Raw genomic sequence first — 18,852 nt, forward strand, 5'->3', positions numbered from 1 at the left:
GTCAGGATCTCATGATTGACAGTCGTATCAGCAGGTTTGTCTGTGCAACCTTTTCAATTTCGGTTTTCAGGACAGTGAAGCCATCCTGTAGTGCGTCAATGATCTCTCCAGTGCCTGGCATACTATCTTCCTCGTCCTCTCGTGACCGCGAGGCTTCCATGTTGGCTTTGATGCCATCGAAACCTTCCTTTAAGGCGTCAAGAATCTCATCCTTGCCATCGCTTGCTCCTGATCGAATTAATGACGACGCTATTGATCCTCGAAGATGTTCAAGCTCTCCATTAACTTTCTCAAAGCCACTAGTTGAGCTTTTGGAGATAAGTTCCTCCACCTCGGAACGAAGCGTAGCGAAGTTATCTCGCATGTTTTCAAGAATCTCATCTTTACCTGTGACGTCCGAGGCTCGATCAACATAAGCCTCAATATCAGAGCGGAGTTTCTCAAATCCATCTTTAGTTGCATCAAGGAGTTTCTCAGTGTCTCGTCCATTCGCAGCAGCATTTTGCTTAGCTTCATCCGACACTGCCTTGAACTCGTTTCGCATAGATTCCATGATTTCATGTATACGTGCAGAAACTTGGGCTGTGAAATTGTCATCGGACTGAGGTGGGTTTCCCAATCCTGCTTTTACGGCTTGGATAACTTCATCACGGGTAATGGTTTCTGTAACTTCTCGGGTTAATGCCGTGGATGCCTTAGCAGCGGTAAAATCAAAATTCTCAAGCCCTTCTTTGACAGCCCCGAGCATATCTTCTCGGTTAACCTTGACATCATTTCCCCGAGTGAGCGCCGAGTCAAAAGTTTGTAGTCCCTCCTTCACTGCATCCAAGACGTCATCACGGCTGACACCCACGGGTATGTCAAGGGTAAGAGCGTTATTGAACGTTTCGAAGCCTTCCTTGACAGCGTCAAAGACATCTCCTTTGCTAGCATTTGCTTCTCTAACGCTAACAATGGCTGAGTTGAAAGTCTGAAGACCATCCGTAACGGCTTCAACAACGTCCTCGCGTGTGACCGATGAAGGAAATCTTTGAGATTGTAGACCAACTCGTACGGCCTCGAACACATCTGCCTTCGTGCATGTTGGAGTGACACCTCTAGTTAATGCTGAATCAAAGGTTTGAAGGCCATCTTTAACTGCATCAAGTATATCTTCGCGTGTGAAACTGGCCTTTTTAACTGCTTCAAGAATATCATCCCGGGTAACACTTCCACCAATGTCGTGGATCTCAAATCCGTTCTTCACAGCATCGAAAACATCTTCCCGAGTGATAGAATCAACATCCTCCCGAGCCGATGCCAGTTCTCTCGATTGAAGGCCGTCCTTGATTGTCTGGAGAATTTCATCGCGAGTGACGTTAGATGTGTGTGCTTGAAGTCCTTCTTTCACAGCTCCAAGAATGTCGTCTCGTGTAACTTTGGGGGAAGCCTCTCTAATTAATGCGGAATCAAATGATCTCAAGACCTCTTGAACAGCATCCACAACTTCATCCCGAGTTAGGCCATTTTCAGTATGATGGCCTTGCAGATTTTCTTTGATGACTTCGTGAACGTCATTCCGGGTAATGCCTCCCGTAGATTCCTGTGATTTGAGACCAACTTTGATCGCTTCAAGAACCTCATCACGGGTTGCATGACCTCCAACTTTTTTGGCCAATGCTGAATTGAACCCTTGCAAAACCTCTTGTACAGCATCAACAACATCTTCACGAGTGATGCCTTGGCTTGGGCCTTGAGTTATAGTAGAGCCATGGAACTTGGTCATAACTTCCTGCATTGCATCAACAATTTCGGCACGAGTTGCACCAATTTCGGTATTTCCGCGGGTAAGAGCGGAATCAAAGGTGGTCAAAACGTCCTTGACAGCATCCATCACATCATTACGTGTAAGGCTACCGCTTCCATTAACGTCCCTAGTCAGAGCAGAATCGAAGGTATGAAGACCCTCTTTTACAGCATCAAAGATGTCATCCCTGTTAATGCCAGTGTTGCCACCAACATCACGTGTAAGGGCGAAATCAAATGTTTGTAACCCATCCTTAACAGCCTCAAAGACATCCTCGCGAGAAATTCCCGTTTCGCTTTCATCCGGGTCAGATGCTGGGAGTAGTGCACTAAAGTTAAAGTTGTGAAGGCTTTCTTTCACGGCATCGAAGACGTCTGCACGTGTAATACTTTCTCCCACCTCTCTACTTAAAGTGGGGAATTCATAACTTTCAAGACCTGCTCTTACAGCTTCAAACATGTCGTTGCGAGTAATGGCTTCTTCATTGTGATGAGGCATGTTGGCGGAAAAGTCAAATGTATGTAGGCTTTCAATGACTGCGCCCACCACATCATCTCGGGTAACACCTCCGTCAATCTCACGATTCTGATTGGCAAGGCCAAATGATTGAAGTCCTTCCCTAATAGCCGTCACCACATCGGCCCGTGTGATGCCATCATTGTCGCGATCAAGAGCAGCAAAGTCAAACTCTTTGAGACCTTCCCTAACAGCTTGAATCATTTCAGTTTGCGTGAATCCTTGGAGAACCTCCGCACTTAGTGCCGTTGGGTTTGCAGAGAAGTCAAAGGTTCGAAGGCCTTCAGCGACAGCATTAAGCATATCGTCCCTGGTAATTTCAGGTTCACGAGGCTCCGGCATTGGTGCAGCGGGAAACTCAAACTCTTCAAGGCACTCACGAACTGCATCGAGAATTTCGTCTCTAGAAAGAGATTCAGAGTCGACTCGAGGTGGAGTAAAATGCTTCAATCCTTCGATGACTGCAGCAAAGACTTCATCCCTCGTTGCTCCTGGTTCGTTTTGAGGCGCAAACTCTTGGATACCTTCTTTTAAGCATGCCAAAAGTTCTTCTCTCTCGAGACCAAAATGTTGCAACTCGATGTCGGGTTTATAATTTTCCCACGCTTCCCTGACTGCATCGATGATATCTTCTTTCGATTCAGATTTTTCCGTTACTGCTGACCGTACCACGCTATAGACTTCTTTGTAGTCGATCTTTTGCGTGGCAGCAGAGGCCGAATTTTGTCGACGACTTTCCCGAATTAGTTGGTTCATATGCTCTTTCAATTCCTCCAGACCATTTTGAATAACACCAGTGACATCGGCACCATTGGAAACTCCATCTTTACTGGCCTGGTCTAGTTTCCTCCCAATCTCTCTTCCCATACCCAAAACCTCACCACGGAGTTCTCGGACCAATGCCTTGACTTCAGCGGTAAGCCCACCTCCTTGAGCGACGCTATCCTTAAGACTTCGTATAACTTGAAGGACATCTTCGCTCAGTATTTCACCTGAGCGACTGGGTCCTTGGGACTTACGCCTCTCCCTATCTGCTCCATTGGCAACAAGAGCCTCTAATCTTTGCGCGACAGAAGGTGGCCTGTCAAAATCTAGTTCTAGTCTAGGCGCATCCTCCTCAAAGCTATATTTACGTCCTCTGGTCTCTCCTTCACCATTTTTTTGGTGATGGGCAATGAGAGCTTGAGAAATCTCAGTGTTCTTTTTGATGAACTCCACTAGCTCCTCTAGCTTTTTGGCTGTCGACATCCCTTCTCGACCGAGTTGTGCAGCTATTTCCGTAAGTCGAGATATTAATAATTCCTGTCCTTCCTTCGTGCCCATTTCTCGAAGTATCTTCTCGAGTAAAGCCACAGTAGCAGCATGTGGAACAGCGTCGCTACTATGTTCTCGGCTCTGTTCTCTCGTGAAAGGAGTTGATAATAACGTTTCTCGATCTAACGAAGCAGCGAAACTGTTGGGGCTAGGGATCCGAGGAAGGGAAAATCCTTTTGAGTTTCGTGATGAGGATGGTGATGCACGTCCTTTGCTCTCTGCGAAATGATTGTTGCCTCCATATAATGTACGCTCAGATCCAGCATCGGATAGACCAGTCACTAATTCTCGGAGACTCTTTCGTATATCTTCATCCCTGGCATTTGTCGCTTCTTTAAGGCTGACTAGATCTGTCGCGTTATCCTTACTTCTTCTACTCAGTTGCGCCATTTCCCTCTGAAGACTAGTACAAATACTGGTGAGACTAAGAATTTGATTTGAGATGGCATCGAATGTTTGGGGTTGTCGTGAATAAGCAGTAGAGCCATTGGTGACGTTAGCCAGAGGTGGATCTGTCTCCTTGGTCGTCATATTGTGAAGAGCCTGCATTGTGGCAGACTGAGGAGGAGTATTCTCGCCAAACATACTACTGTGCGGTGGCCGGCGCAGTGAAGGTCTTACATGCATCGAGTCCCGTCTTTCTCTAGGTGATTCGGCTTGGTTTTTGGTGGGCGTAGTAGCTCGAACGGAATCCTTATCTGACATCCGGTCGGAAAATTTCTCTGGTGATTCCAATCCGAAATCCTTGCTGGCGTGTGGTGTGGCAGGTCTTGTCGATGACTTCTCTGGAGGCTTCAAAGGACCGAAAGTTCCGCTCTCAATGAAACTACTCAGATCTCTAACATTGCCATTCTGTAGCGATTGCATTCGTTTGTGATTGGGAGCAGTGCCCTTGATCAGTAAACGTTCAGGAGATGGTTCTGTGAGGCGTTTCGGAGGTGGTAAGGTTATGTTATAGGTATTATCGCGAGCTCTTTCAGTAAGCGCTGCATGTGCGGACTTGATAGCTGCCGACGTTCCTCGCGAGGAAACGTTCGGCGACGATGGATTCATCGGAAGTGGAGGAGGCGCACGTTCTGGATCAGAACTATCCCACCTGTAAATGTATGGTTAGAATCGCGTTAATCAGTAGATGAGATAAATAAAAGCCTACATTGGAACAATTGCACGTCCAGAATCTATTGAACCTATAGAATGCGCAGAACTTCTGTGCACAAGAGCAAGTCTATCGCCATCGCGAGAGGCTTCTCTTTCTGAAGAAGGCATTGTGGAGGATGTATCCCCCGGAATTTGTTTATGTGGAATGTTGATATTGTGGAGAAGATGCAGGAAGTAGGTACTCGACGAACTTCGCGATACAAAATCGGGAATATGAGGGACTGTTGACGTGCAGAAAGTATGGAAACAAAGTCCAAATTATGCAAAAGCCAAGCAGATTATGAATTGTATTAATTGTAATTGCCAAATGGCATTGGGTATTGAGAATTGAGAATATGGGGGAATATTTTTTTTCATTAAGCAAGTTTAAAAGTTTCCATAATAAAAGTAAAAGGCGGCGGTCAAGAGAGTCGAGAGAGTCAGATAAGTCAGGTACCGAGTTAATATTTGTTTACTTTTGTAATGGGCTGGGGACGCGGCGGGGCAACCGTAAAGATTACAACTTACAAGGGCAAGCACGGACAATTTCACGGGTATAAAATTTCTCGGCGCGTATCAATGGGAACAAAGTTGCTCTGTGGACCAATCGATCGGATATCATCGATCCCATCACTTGATTGGACTTTTCATTCCGCCACATCTTCAGCCACACCAAAGCAGCGCCATCATCACGTGTGCACGATAAGCGAGGGCTCTTTCGCACTGAGATAGATTTTATGGAAAAGAATTCTGAATAACCTCGAATCAACTACGCCTACGACAAACCCTTCGACAACTAACGACAGTCGAGATGAAGTGTATGTTTAATCCCGATTTCATTGATCGCGACTTCATGAAGATTCTAATTTGATCAATTTATAGTCCTCAAGACCGGCCGTGTTGCCATTATCACCAGAGGCAGATATGCCGGAAAGAAGGTAAATTATCACCCTTTACCATTCATTTCGAATACACGAAAACAATCGAGCAATTATATGATCGAAGCGACAGCGAGGAACGAGTTCTGGAGATCGGGGTCATGAGGAATATATGCTGATGGAGGAATAAATTGCAGGTCGTGATCATCCAACCCCAGGATGCCGGCAACAAGTCCCACCCATACCCTCACGCATTGGTCGCCGGTATCGAGCGTTACCCATCCCAAATCACTCGCCGTATGTCCAAGGCCAAGCAAACCAAGCGCAGCAAGGTCAAGCCATTCATCAAGGTTATCAACTACAACCACTTGATGCCAACACGTTACACTCTTGAGTTGGAGGGATTGAAGGGAGTTGTCTCCGCAGATACATTCAAGGAGGTTTCCCAACGTGAGGAGGCAAAGAAGACTGTTAAGAAGGCATTGGAGGAGAGATACACATCAGGAAAGAACAGATGGTTCTTCACTCCTCTCAGTATGTTTTCTCCTCCCAAGGGATTATTTTGCGAAAAATTCAGCCAGACTAACAATATTTTTAGGATTTTGAACAATTCTTCTGCGTCATCGGGTCGGAATGGGGTTTATTTACATGATCTAGTCGCATCATGAGCTAGGAATGAAGCATCTCCATGAAAAATGTTATGAAGCATGCTTTTCCACGTTGCAGCGTGAATAAAATGTACATTTTGACAAAATCTCAGTTGCCGATCATGAAAATGGTTTGGAGAATATTTGGTTGATTGTGATGTGAATCTGGAAAGGCGGTGCTACATCAACAAGTACAAGGAGACACACTTGGAGGATACTATACGATCTCCAGCATTCGAAATGATTGTACGAACCATGGTTGGAAGGGTTTATTCTTCAATATCTCAACAATTCCGACAAATTTAATAGCCCCTACCGAAATCTTTGAGTTCACATTCTCCCAGTCCGAGTTTCACATTCACAATATCAATCCAAGTTTCTCAATCTCAAGATCAATGCGAGTTTCTAGTATTCTAGAAGTATATTGAAGTATCGATATGCAAGTGCGCAATTATAATTGATTGTGCGGTGTTATTTTTCCTACAAGTCCCAATATAATCCAGAACCTTTCTAAAAACAAATCCTCTATGTAGCCCATCTCACAATGATAGCTCATTTCTTACTCCACAATTATCAATTGGAAGAGTTTCCGCTGGAGTTTTACAGACGGGCCATTCCTTTAGGAAACCTAGCCCTGACACGGACGCAACAATTAGATTTTGTCCTCGTAAACGAACTACTCGCTTCAAACGGATTCTCAAATACCGAGTAGAGTATAATAGTGCGTGGAAAACTTGCCCCTGAAATCCTCCGCCTAACGCAGTTCGTCGCGTCTTGAATTCAACCCTGAAAAGATTGAATAAGACTAACATCCATGATGCAATGAGCCTCCCTTCGATGAGCTTTGTATTGGTCTGTTTGTTATACTGTCTATTTTTGCCTATGGATCTATATAGTCAGGACCTGGCAGTGTCCCAAATAACAAGCAGAAGTAATCCAGACAGCAGATTGCAAACCGACACAGATGTATCAACTAGCCCCCAGCTCCAACCTCTAGCTGCCGCGTAAAAGATGTTAATGTAAGATCTTATAATATAATAATCCTACTTTAAATACCTCATACCTCACTCATATCTTTTCTTTTTTTTCTGAACTTCTCCACTACATCTTTCCCAAATTACTATAAGCTTCAACATCTCCCCTTTAACTTCCTTCAAAAATCGCATCACTGAGCATCTAAAACCCACCCCATGAATTCTCGCCAGACTCTCCCTGGAACTCTGGAGATCCACCCATCGCGCCTTATTAAACCCCTCTCTCTCTCATGCATCAAAACATTCATCCAAGTTCCTTGTCTTTCTTACCATAGAAGTTCGAGGTATCAATCCGGTTTTATTGTAAGTTGGTTCTTACTCTATTAAATACTCAATAAACTTTTAACCCGGAATAATGCGGGGAGCTTTGATCGGATTCTCTGAATAACCTATTTTCTTTTGAAGCAGATGTGGGAATATATTATATATTTGATTAAAGCACTAAAATGTTATCAGTGCATCGATTTCGTCTTGGGAAGGCGAGCTGGCGGGTGATATTTCAGGATTGGTGGGAATTGGTATTTGCTTTGTGGATGATAATTTAGTCATTGCTGGTTATATATTTAGTGGATAGTATATATATGTGATACCATACCTCATTTATATCTCTGGTGTATAAGCAAATAATATTTCCCTTTTCTTAATTCGCAGCCATTGACTCTGGAGAGGATAGCGGACACCACATCCTGGATGATTCTGTCACACTCCCTAAGCGTTTGAGTATTGTCATCTCGAAACCATCAAGGGGTTGTAAAGAACCCTCAAAATTTTCAAGACAAAATTCGGCATTTTTTGTTGCATATCTCATAATGGATGTATATGGCTATTGACTCCAGACGAGTTTGAGCTATGAAGTTTTTTTTCTCTTTCAAGAGATTTAAAACTAATAAGAAGAGTGGAGGAAAGTTTGTTGTATTTCTTATCAAATCATCCGATCTCACTTATGGAAATATTTGTGTGAATGTTAGGTATTGAGTTCCACGGGTTAGTGAATAGTAGTTTAATGGGTTGGTACTCGGTGAATAAAGGAGAAGCTCATCAACTATGAGATATACAAGAAACAACTTATCAAGGTAGATAAGGTAGATTTGGAAAAGGTTTCTGATATAAGTATTTAGTAGGTATGTTAATTATAATATTTTCCATTCTTTACTTTCGCAATTGTTGGTTGCACGTTTGCAGTTGTTGCACTCTCACGGTTAATTGAGTCATCAGTCGATTCTGCCAAAGCTATGTACAGAACCACCCCGATATCCACACCCTTATACTATATATTCAATCTTTACCATACCTATTAAGATTATATACCGCTAATACTCCCTACTTAAGGTGATTTGTTATACCAGATCTTAGGTATTCCCCAATTCTCTCCCTGCGATTCGCAGCTCTGAATTTGGGGTTGAGTTTAAGGCTTTAAAGGCACAGTCCAAATTTTGGTAGGAAGTTCAATAATTATAGCTATTATGTAGTGAGGATATAAGGGCATTTATTCCAAAATTCAAGAGCGTTTTGTGGGAGGATGGGTAGAGGCACAGGAAGCAGATATTTGCCGTGTACATGTGATATGTGTACACATCGAAAGAAATTTGTTTCTAGCCTTCATATTGCATTCCTGTAGAATTACAAAAACTAGTCAATTTAATCCTTCTGTGATCTTTAAACTCCTGCCAGGCTGGAAAGGCAGTACACATGTGCTCCAGAGTAAAAGTATGACCCTGGGGTCTGTTAATGAAAGATCTTACTGTAATTTGAAAAATACGGAATCTATTTCGAGCAGGTACTGGTGTACTCGTAGATGGATTTTTGATCTCATCAATAACCATGCAATTAACCATTAGTCCTTTTCCCCGTCATAGAAAAATTAACTTTGGGTCTCTTAGCATGGAATATCTGTTTATGGTGACTGATTGTTGGTCGAACGGAGGAGAAAGATGCTAGGTAGACCGTAGACTACATGTTCATTGGAACAATAGTCCCCTTCTCTTCCTCTTGAGAGACGACGGAGATGAAGATCTCAAGTTTCAATTAACTTTTGATTAAGTAATTAGATTAACACAAATAGCCCAATACAAAGACTAAAGGGATAACTGTCATTCAGAATCTAGATTCTATGACCATCAATATAGTATGAAACCACTATATTATGTTACACTAGATATATAAATTAATACAGTAATAGAATTACCAAGAAATTGACGTTTACTCGCAGGACGTTAACATCGATACCTGTGTGCTGTCTAGGTTTGTGTTACGAGGTTTGCCGTCTAGATCACGTGGAAGTGCTCTAGGCTCTCGAGGTGGTTTATAACTAGGCGTCAAGCAGGGACTTAAGTAATGACAATAATGAAATGCAATTCGTAACTAATAGTAGGATATACTAAATGATTGATCTTGAGCACGAAGCTCTATACAAAGGAAATCCATCTTGATTATATAGTCTTTCATGCTTCCATGATTACTAGTGATCCTTCATGATCATTAGTGATCATCTATATCGTGATCCTTAGTGATCCTTAATGATCACCAGTGATCACCTATACCGTGATCCTTAGTGATCCTTAATGATCATCAGTGATCACCTATACCGTGATCCTTAGTGATCCTTAATGATCACTATTGATCATTTGTGATCACGTGTCTTGGTAGTTGTGTAGCCCGTCGTAACAGTTTGTCTTATATCTCACTCTCAAATTTAAAAGATATTCAAGCTAATGACTATCAGCAATCTATTATTCATTTTATTCCAATTATTATTATATGGTCCGATTTTCTTTCTTTTACTTTTCTCTAAATCACTAAATCTGATACTCTCATATATTATCTGTGACGGAAATCCCTGCTTTCCTCCCACCCTTATTATATAAGAAACCTCAGGTACATTAACCATGTCCACACATGATACGATTACTCGAGATTAGTATGCGATTTAGGTGACCTGAGGATCAGATCCGGACAAGTACTAGGTATCAATGGTTATCGGTAAAGTAAGATCATTGGAGGGATAAATATGACTTCTTTTTGCCTAAGCCATTACGGCTAGGCCATTCATTTGTGTATATATAGAGTAGCTATCCCCATCTACAGGTGCTCTTCACCTGTAGATTCTAAGTTAAATACAATTGCTGGTCTATAAACACCCTTTTGGTCACATTATCAAAGAGAATTATTGTGACGCCTCACACCTCCGGGTCACGTGGCATGCACCGTTTGTATTTAATCACAGGAAAACTCTCTACTCTTGTTTTCCTTCTTCTTTTCTCCTTAGCTTAGTATTTTCTAATACAAGATACTTTACCCAGTATTCTTGAGTGTGACAATTATAAATATCAAAATATATCACCAATATCTTGATAATACTACTTAGATCTTAGAATATAACCCTAAATAAATACTAAAATGAAGCATATGTTAAAGTGAATGGTTCCTGCGTAGCACGTGCACAGGGCACTAGTCCTATTAGGACTAGATTGAGAAGCTCTCTGTAAGAGAGCTTCGCACTTCCGTAGAACTTAGAAGAGAGATTAACCTACTAGACCAATATTACCTCAGTTCTGCCCTATCAGCTTCCCACTATTCCCTGTGTGAGGTCATTCCTTTTAACAGCATATTAAATTAATCAAAAATTATAAAAACTCAAGAAATTATAGGGCTAGCTCATCCTGAAAATTGGAAATTTTAAAAAATACGAGAAGCTTCCGCTCCCGGTGAGCATTATCTCGCCTCATTTTAATTTGTTGAATTAGCAATATAGGAAAAGGGAATGAGAGTTAGACATGTTACTTATTACTGTATAGTATGTCTCACTAGAAACATACATGTCATTCAATCAACACACTATCAGGAACCTTCGACCTCAAACTCACCATCCTGATTACCCCACACCCGGTCCAATTGCATCCATAACACTACATTCATCACTGATCCATCTATTTCACCCCAAACCACCAAATCGCTTTAGTCCTCAATCCCAATCCTTATTTTCATATATAAAAGACATCTCACCACACATCCGCCCCAACATAACCCAAAAATCTACATAAAACCCGAATACAAATCCAGCTCCACCCTCACCCACACCTCCCACCTCACACATCCGTCAAATCACAACATCCTTCCATACAAGATCCAAGATCCAAACCCAGATCATACGTATGTACACCAGACATCTCTCAAAGGCAAATGCAAATACAAAATTCATCCAACCCACGACCACAACACCGTATGCCAAGTCTTACAATACATATACATATACATAACTTACAATGTACTCGTAGTATTGACACAACACATAGCACAGTTAGAACAGCATTGTAAGACTTAGATAATTACAACAAACAGTACATACATAATCTTACATATACAGAGGATACTTACATTTACATATAAGTACATATAAGTAGTATATATGTATATATGTAATCATATACATACATACATACGTATATACCCACCCGCACCCACGAACACTACCATTTATCTGCATCTCCACCTCTCCACGTTCACATTTACATTCATATCCACCTCTCTACATGTACATCCCTCCACCATTCGAACCCAAAACCCAAAACACACTATACTATCTGCACATTTCAAAAGGGCATGAATGTAGTGCGTCCTGCTCAATACTCAACACTCCACTCTACCAGCTCTACGTCAGTAATAAGCTTATCTGTAATACATAATAAATCCAGACCACTCACACACACCACCCCACTCTACAATCAACCTCCATCAACCTAAGCAACTCCCAAAAATATATAAAACCTAAAAATTAAAAGAATAGTACTCGTACCGAGCAACGACCAAGAACTAAAAGACCAAGGGTTGAGTCATGAATGTAAGACTTGCATGCATGCATACATACAAATCCTTTAACGTTCTGTCATTCATCAGCTTGGCATGTTATATTTTATGTTCGAGACTCTTAGATTTGAATGTTTCAAGTGTATATGTATGTGCAGGCATCATGAAACAATGCATATAAGATGGATATGATCATGATACAATTTGTACAGTTGCCGGCATAGATGATGGATGATGACGTATTTTTTGGAGGTATAAAGATATTTTTGTTTTTCAAAGCTATTACTACTATTCGCTGCACTCCACATCCACATCGACAGCCACACCCACATTTCCTTCCACACCCATATCCACATTGATATCCACTTCCCCATCTCTTACACCCAATTCTCCATCTCCATGCTCCGTTCCCTCGTCACTAGGCACTAACAGTGCTCGACTCCCCCGCAAGAAAACTAAACACACCATCTCTTCCAGTACCAATATCGATAACAATTGCTTGAATTTCTCTTCTTCTTCCTCTTATTCGATCCCATCCAATCCTTCAATTTCATCTCGAACATACAATCTCCAGACTTCTTCCCAGTGTATCGCTATACTCCGAGTCCAAAACATAAGAGACAAATCGGAGCTAAAAACAAATACACTATAGTCCTATAGACATTCTATAATTTTGAGGTATTTCAGACAGAAAGGAGGTTTAAAAAAACAATTGCAAACGAAAGATGTAAAATGCAGAAAAAAATAACTCAACACCGTCTCATGCCATAAATGTATAAAACAAGAAATGATGCGCCATCCTTCCCTTGCCTATCCAACCCCTTCATCTGCGATTTAGTTCTTATCTCATCTGTTCATAGTCATTGGTATCATATACCCCTTCCCCTCCCAAAATTGGTCCATTACCCAAAAAAAAGAAACACGCATACAAAGTCAAAAGGAAAACTTTGTATCCCAAGATGGTATCAAATGAGAGCCCCCCAAAATACCAACAAAACGCAAAAACAAACACGCTGAAAGATATTAGATAAATGAGGAAAAATGTTAAAAAAGTGTAACAGTATGAGCTTCATCCCTGTGTAGACCAAATTAACCGGCTCTTGGAAAATGGGAAAATGTTTGCCCCGAATAATCAAGGTATGGCTAAAATATAGATTTTGCCCAAAGAACTCACAAAAAGGAATCGTTCTAGCGTTCAGATATTGGTTCCCACCCAAGATTGACACATGGAATCTAGGTACGCCGTATCCGGTTCGAAGGATGAGAAATATTGAGATCGGCCTTTTTGGTTGATCAGAAATCCATCGCTGTAATCATTACACTCCAAGCGTACGTAGATGTATTAATTATTCGCTCAGTTATTCACGTGATACTTCGGTTATCATGGTGCTTATTTTTTTGATCGACCTATTCATTTAGTAAGTATGTAGTGCAAAAGATGTATATGTTGCATACTTTTTGACGGTGCAGGTCTTTTGCCTGCCATCCATCCTAATACTCCTGAGTCTACCTTCTTTTTTGGCTTCACCGTTACGATTCTTGGCGCGCTTGGCTGAGGCATAAAGGGTGGTGGAGGTGGTGGAGGAGGACCTCCAAGTCCAGGTGGTGGCGGTGGTGGTCTAGCTCCAAGAGGTGGCATGACAACACCAGGAGGAGGAGGTGGCCGGGCGCCATTAGGAAGTGCTGTTGAAAGACGGTTAGGAAAATGATGATGAGGATGTCCATGGGAACTTCGGGGCCTACCATTTGGATTCATTTGGGGTGGCCCAGGAGGTCCAGTGGGAGGTGCTGGCTTTGGCGGTTCTGTTGGAATTGGCCACATATGCATAGTGATTGCCCAATCAGGTTCTATCACTGATTCCCATATCTGTGGTAGGATAACCTCACCATCAGGGCCAATGAGATCATAGCGACCATCTTGAACATGGGGACCAATGGCTTCGACATGGATGAAAGCTTGTTTGATTAATTGCTCCATACCCTGTGCAGAGAAGTTAGTGAGTAAGTGAAGATAAAAAAAATGGAAAGGAAAAAAGGACTAACCGCCCATTTTGCGCATAATTCGAATGGAAAACTGAACTTTCTGCCTACGGCATCTTTGAATTTGATGGGCTTCTTCTTCTCTTCAACCGGTGGTGGAGGTGGTGGAGGTGGTGCTGCTGGAGTTGCAGCAGCGGTAGCAGCAGCGGTCGCGGCGGCAACAGCGGCAGCTATTTCGTCTGCCTTCTTCTTTGCCTCTTCTTCTTTCGCCGCCTTTGCCCTTGCTTCTTCTTCCTTGGCTTTCAACGCATCCGCAGCCCCCTTCTTCAATGCCAATTCTTTCTCAGCCTCGATTTTAGCTTCCCATTCAGCTTTGATAGCTGCAGCTTGAGCGGCCTCTGCAGCATCTGCAGCATCCTTAGCTTCTTTTGCCAATTTAGCTGCCAAAGCTGATTGTGCTTCCTCCATTTTCTTTTTTAAATCAGCTTCATTATCAGCAGCTGCCTTTTTTAGATCGGCTTCCATTGCTGCAGCTCTTTTCATCAAATCTGCCTGTGCTTCTGCTGCTTTTTTCTCCCATTCGGCTCTCACAGCCGCTTGTGCAGCAGCATCCGCGGCCTCCTTTTCTGCTTTAGCTTCCTGTGCAAGCTTAGCTGCCAATAAAGTCTGAGCTTCTTCCATTCGTTTCTTCAAGTCCGCTTCAGCATCGGCGGCTTTCTTCCTCAAATCAGCCTCCATCTCTGCAGCTTTCTTTTCCAGTTCAGCTTGTCTCTCTGCAGCTTTTTTCTCAATCACGGCTTGAGCCTCACTAGCTTTTCGTGCCCACTCGGCCCGTTCATCAGCCAATTTCTGTGCAGCCGCAGCTGCTTCTTCAGCTTCTAGTTTCTCTTTCAGCTCTCGTGCTTCCTTGTCCGCTAAGGCCTTTTGAGCAGCTTCAGATGCCCTTTGAGCGGCTTCAGCTTGTTCTCTAGCCCTATCGGATTCTATCTTTGCGGCTTTCATTTGTTCCTCCATCATCACAATTTTTTTCTCCATCTCGATATCGACCACCGGCACTGGCGCAGGCGCTGGAGCGGGTTCGGGAGCAGGGGTGGAGAATTGAGGAGGGAAGTATTGCATTCCTGCTGGACCCATTGCCATACTTTGCTGTCCATGATTTCCGTGATTTCCGTGTTGCAATGCCTGCATTCCTGGAGACATGGCAGGAGACATGCCGGGAGACATATATCCTGGATATCCTGGATAGCCTTGACTTGCACCATAAGGCTGGTTTCCGGGATAGCCATGTTGCGGCGCGTAATGCATAAGTTCTTGATTAGGATGACCAGGATATCCACCGGGAGTATTGTGTCCAGCCATTGGATCATGTCTAGGTATGTCGTGCCTATTGCGGCTGTTAAAGTAGCTAGCGCCGCCAGGACTTGGAGATGGCTGTGGTGCGAACGAATTTTGATTTTGTGGAGCAAAGGGATTTGAGCTTTGGTTAAATTGCTGAGGATAACCGCCGCCATAATGTGTTAAAGCTCCAGGGCCAGGGCCGGGCGGGGGAGCAACACCAGGGTTACCAAATGGTGGTGCATAGGGGGAACTATTGGCACCGGTGGAGTAACCGTTTGGGCCATAACCAGGCGGAGGTGCTGTTCTCCCGCCTCCATAAGGAGCTGTTGGTTGTGCAGGATAGCCTCGGCCATAGCCCGGAAAGTCGTCTAGTTGCTCCACAGTTGATGGTGGTCCCGGTGCTGTGTGCCGGTGCACTCTAGATATAGGTGGACGATGACTTCGTTCGGCGGCGGGGGTGTGATGACGTGTTGGGCGCTCGTAACTTGCGTGTGTGCGTTCAATGGGGGGTGGCCGACTTGTGCTGTGTTCTCGAGAGCTAATTTGATCTCTAGCTATATATCTTGTTGCTGCATGTGGTGGACGTGAAGCAGATTCAGATGGCTCGATATCGTCTGAATAATCTACTCCGTTCCAGGATTCTTGCGAATTGTCTGAAAATTCGTGACTATCGTCGGAACGAAGGTGACCCGACGATCCCTCGGAGAAGGAATTGGATCGAGAGTTCGAAGTCGAGTGAGATGGACTCGTATATGGACTTTGAGTATTAGGAGTGTTGATAGTTATTCGAGTTGGTCTTCTTGTACGAAGACTATAAGAAATAAAGATGTTAGCATACATAAAAGTAGACCGCCAATTATGTCGCAACTACCAGTGTGACAGTTATGTTGTGAATTCAAGTACTTACGGCATCGGGATGTGGCTTCCAAGGGATTATCCCCTACCTACGACTCTCAAGTAGAGAATATCGGAGTGAAGATATCCTTGAAAATGGGTTGGTGAAGGGGGAGCGTTTGCCCAGAATGTGTTCCACCTCACAACTTCTTAAAGAATGTTCCGGAGTGGATTACCGATTATGTATCGCAGGAAAATTCGTAAACTTTATATGAGTTGTATGCAGAAGATGCAGACGAAGAGCGACTCAACGTCAGGACACTAATTCAATTTTGAATTTTAAGGTTAGACGGCGTCGTGTCGAAAATATGCTAGTTGGGAGTAGTAGTGATGGTAGTGTTTGTGCGGGCCGTCGCGAGTTGACTTAGCTAGTGGTTCGGTATTGATTAATCGGATATGCTAAGATAGTTTTTGAAGATTCCAAGGTTGTGCTGATCGGATATGTAAGCGGTGATGTTTGGTGATACGTAAAGACGTTTAAATGGGGTAACACTACTTGTGTAAATTGTTTCTGTCGGTGGATGTTGTTCTTCGAACGGTATGAACAGTTTGGTTATGTTCGAAGAATGTGGCGGAGAGATTTTGTCGATGGAGAAGCTTGGAGGGGAAAAAGGAAATCAAGAAATAAAAATAATGTGGTGTTGTGGATCTTGAGTGGGTGGAGGTGGATGTGTGTGGATTACTTTTCTCTGGGCCAGGGTTTCCGGATAGTTTTCTGCTGCGAGGGGTTGAATGTTTTAGCGTATGTTTCTTATGATTCGTTGTCAACCAATACAAATGGAGTTGCAGTGCTATTCGTCTACTAGTTCTTGTAGGCAAGGTAGTATCTTCTGATTCCTTCTATTGTGACCTAGGCTGCTAGGTGCTTCCTATTTTCCCTTTCTCATCATTTGAGTTCCCTTTGAGTTGAATATGGATCATTCCGGGTCTTCTTACTTTTGATATACCTAGCTATATTTGAAAATTGGCTCACACTGGCGGCAAATACAAAAAGGACGGGCATTATCGGTACACAGAGTAAAAAGTACACAGTAGTACATGGATTGAGGGATCATCCCAAAAGAAGAATTTGGAAGAAGCGATGGAAGTTCTCAAGTACTGTAATAGAAAGATAGATCGTCTATCTGATGTCTTGAGCTATATGAAAATTGAAACACTGTAACATACCTCTCTTTTTTCCTTGTGAAGTCGTCCAAAGGTAAGATGATCCGAGGTATGATATTGAATCCTAACTGATTCAGGGAAGAAATGATCCAAAAAATCCAAATGGGTTTGCTTCCGTGGTCGATTTAAAACTCTAGATGATTATGAAACCAGAAGGGAACCAGTAAATGGTCCGTGTATACTAAATAGAGTGGATGGGCCAACCTGGAGGGGAAGAATGGGTCTTCTTTCCAATTATTCGTCTTGAGGGGTAATAATCAAACACTTTTATTTCGTGTACGAGTAACTGTACGCCAGTGTATGGTCTGTTCGTATAATTAAGCCAGCCAGTACCACTGACTTGGTTTTCGGTTTCTGGGGATGCCAAGGCAAATAAAAGGAAGGGAAAAGAAAATTGACGATGCGTTATGATGTTGTGTAGTTTATGTGGACTTTATGTTGTGGGATAGTTTGTGTATTCTTGTTGTGTTTTTTCTTCCTTTTTTTCACGAGACAGAGAGCCTTTCCGTAGTGGGGATTTGTTGATAGAATTAAAAGTCTGCTTTGACGAGGGGTGTGTGGTGAAGTACGAATAAAAATGATGGATGGTACGCTGTTGCTAGGGGGAATGAAGCAAGCTTTTGGGGCAGTGATAGAAGATTCCGGTACAAATTCGCTTCGTCTGCTGATGAAGGGGTAATTTACTTGATAGCCGGGAACGAATGCAAACAAAAAGCCCTTGGGCTCTAATGGCAAGAGTAATAGTGTCAGAAAAAGCACAAGTATGACTTTTTCTTTTTTAATTTAACATGCAGAGCTGCGTGAATTGTGGGCCAAGAGGGAAAATTCTCAGTTGGGGAGGTTTTGATTCTATGATTCTGGACCTTCGGGGTCGCTGGTTGGTTTCTTCAGCCTTTCCTCTTGTTGTAGTTGGTCTTGTGATTGAATTGACGATGTTTCTGCATGTCTGAATGTTGAAATATGACTGGGGTCCACAATGTTGCACCGCAGATTGGACAATGGAAAAGACTCTCTGTGTGTGCAATTGGTGGTAATCGGGGGAAAAGTATAGGGAATTACTTGTGGTGTCAGCTGTATCGGCCACCTTCAAGGCTGAGTCTATCTACATATACTGGACCTTCTAAGCCCCGTGCGTTGTCACGATTCCAAAGGACTCTCCCATCGACAACTTTAATGGTTTCTTTCGGGTTCAAATAAATTAGAACCGTCTAAAAAAGATCTCGTCACCGCCTTTTCCAATAGCCTAAAACGTTAAATGATGCCCAAGAATTCCGAATCTCTTGCCCAATGTGGCAAAGCTAATCGTCAATTCAATGATTGGGCACCGACATCCCTCAACGCACTCCTACTGGTGCCACGAC

At 43.0% G+C, this 18,852-nt stretch overlaps 5 protein-coding genes across 5 annotated transcripts; 2 read left to right on the forward strand and 3 right to left on the reverse strand.

The window, feature by feature from the left end:
• Position 1: 1 nt before the first annotated feature.
• SS1G_11250 (hypothetical protein) lies at positions 2-4,882 on the reverse strand (the record flags this gene model as incomplete). The annotated part of the gene is made up of 2 exons (XM_001587958.1): positions 2-4,712; positions 4,770-4,882. 2 exons carry the CDS (start codon positions 4,880-4,882, stop codon positions 2-4), a joined length of 4,824 nt encoding a protein of 1,607 aa, XP_001588008.1.
• A 682-nt stretch (positions 4,883-5,564) lies between these two features.
• Positions 5,565-6,237, forward strand: SS1G_11251 (60S ribosomal protein L27; the record flags this gene model as incomplete). Its single annotated transcript, XM_001587959.1, has 4 exons — positions 5,565-5,571; positions 5,636-5,691; positions 5,829-6,165; positions 6,230-6,237. 4 exons carry the CDS (start codon positions 5,565-5,567, stop codon positions 6,235-6,237), a joined length of 408 nt encoding a protein of 135 aa, XP_001588009.1.
• Positions 6,238-6,636: 399 nt separating this feature from the next.
• On the reverse strand, positions 6,637-7,514 carry SS1G_11252 (predicted protein; the record flags this gene model as incomplete). Its single annotated transcript, XM_001587960.1, has 3 exons — positions 6,637-6,691; positions 6,822-7,158; positions 7,466-7,514. 3 exons carry the CDS (start codon positions 7,512-7,514, stop codon positions 6,637-6,639), a joined length of 441 nt encoding a protein of 146 aa, XP_001588010.1.
• Positions 7,515-13,526: 6,012 nt separating this feature from the next.
• Positions 13,527-16,345, reverse strand: SS1G_11253 (hypothetical protein; the record flags this gene model as incomplete). Its single annotated transcript, XM_001587961.1, has 4 exons — positions 13,527-13,798; positions 13,859-14,096; positions 14,159-16,244; positions 16,341-16,345. The coding sequence occupies 4 exons, from the start codon at positions 16,343-16,345 to the stop codon at positions 13,527-13,529; spliced, it is 2,601 nt and encodes an 866-aa protein (XP_001588011.1).
• Positions 16,346-18,451: 2,106 nt separating this feature from the next.
• SS1G_11254 (predicted protein) lies at positions 18,452-18,615 on the forward strand (the record flags this gene model as incomplete). The annotated part of the gene is made up of 2 exons (XM_001587962.1): positions 18,452-18,521; positions 18,563-18,615. 2 exons carry the CDS (start codon positions 18,452-18,454, stop codon positions 18,613-18,615), a joined length of 123 nt encoding a protein of 40 aa, XP_001588012.1.
• Positions 18,616-18,852: the final 237 nt, after the last annotated feature.

This window comes from Sclerotinia sclerotiorum, genomic scaffold (assembly GCF_000146945.2).
Source record: "Sclerotinia sclerotiorum 1980 UF-70 scaffold_17 genomic scaffold, whole genome shotgun sequence".
Taxonomy (NCBI): Eukaryota; Fungi; Ascomycota; class Leotiomycetes; order Helotiales; family Sclerotiniaceae; genus Sclerotinia; species Sclerotinia sclerotiorum.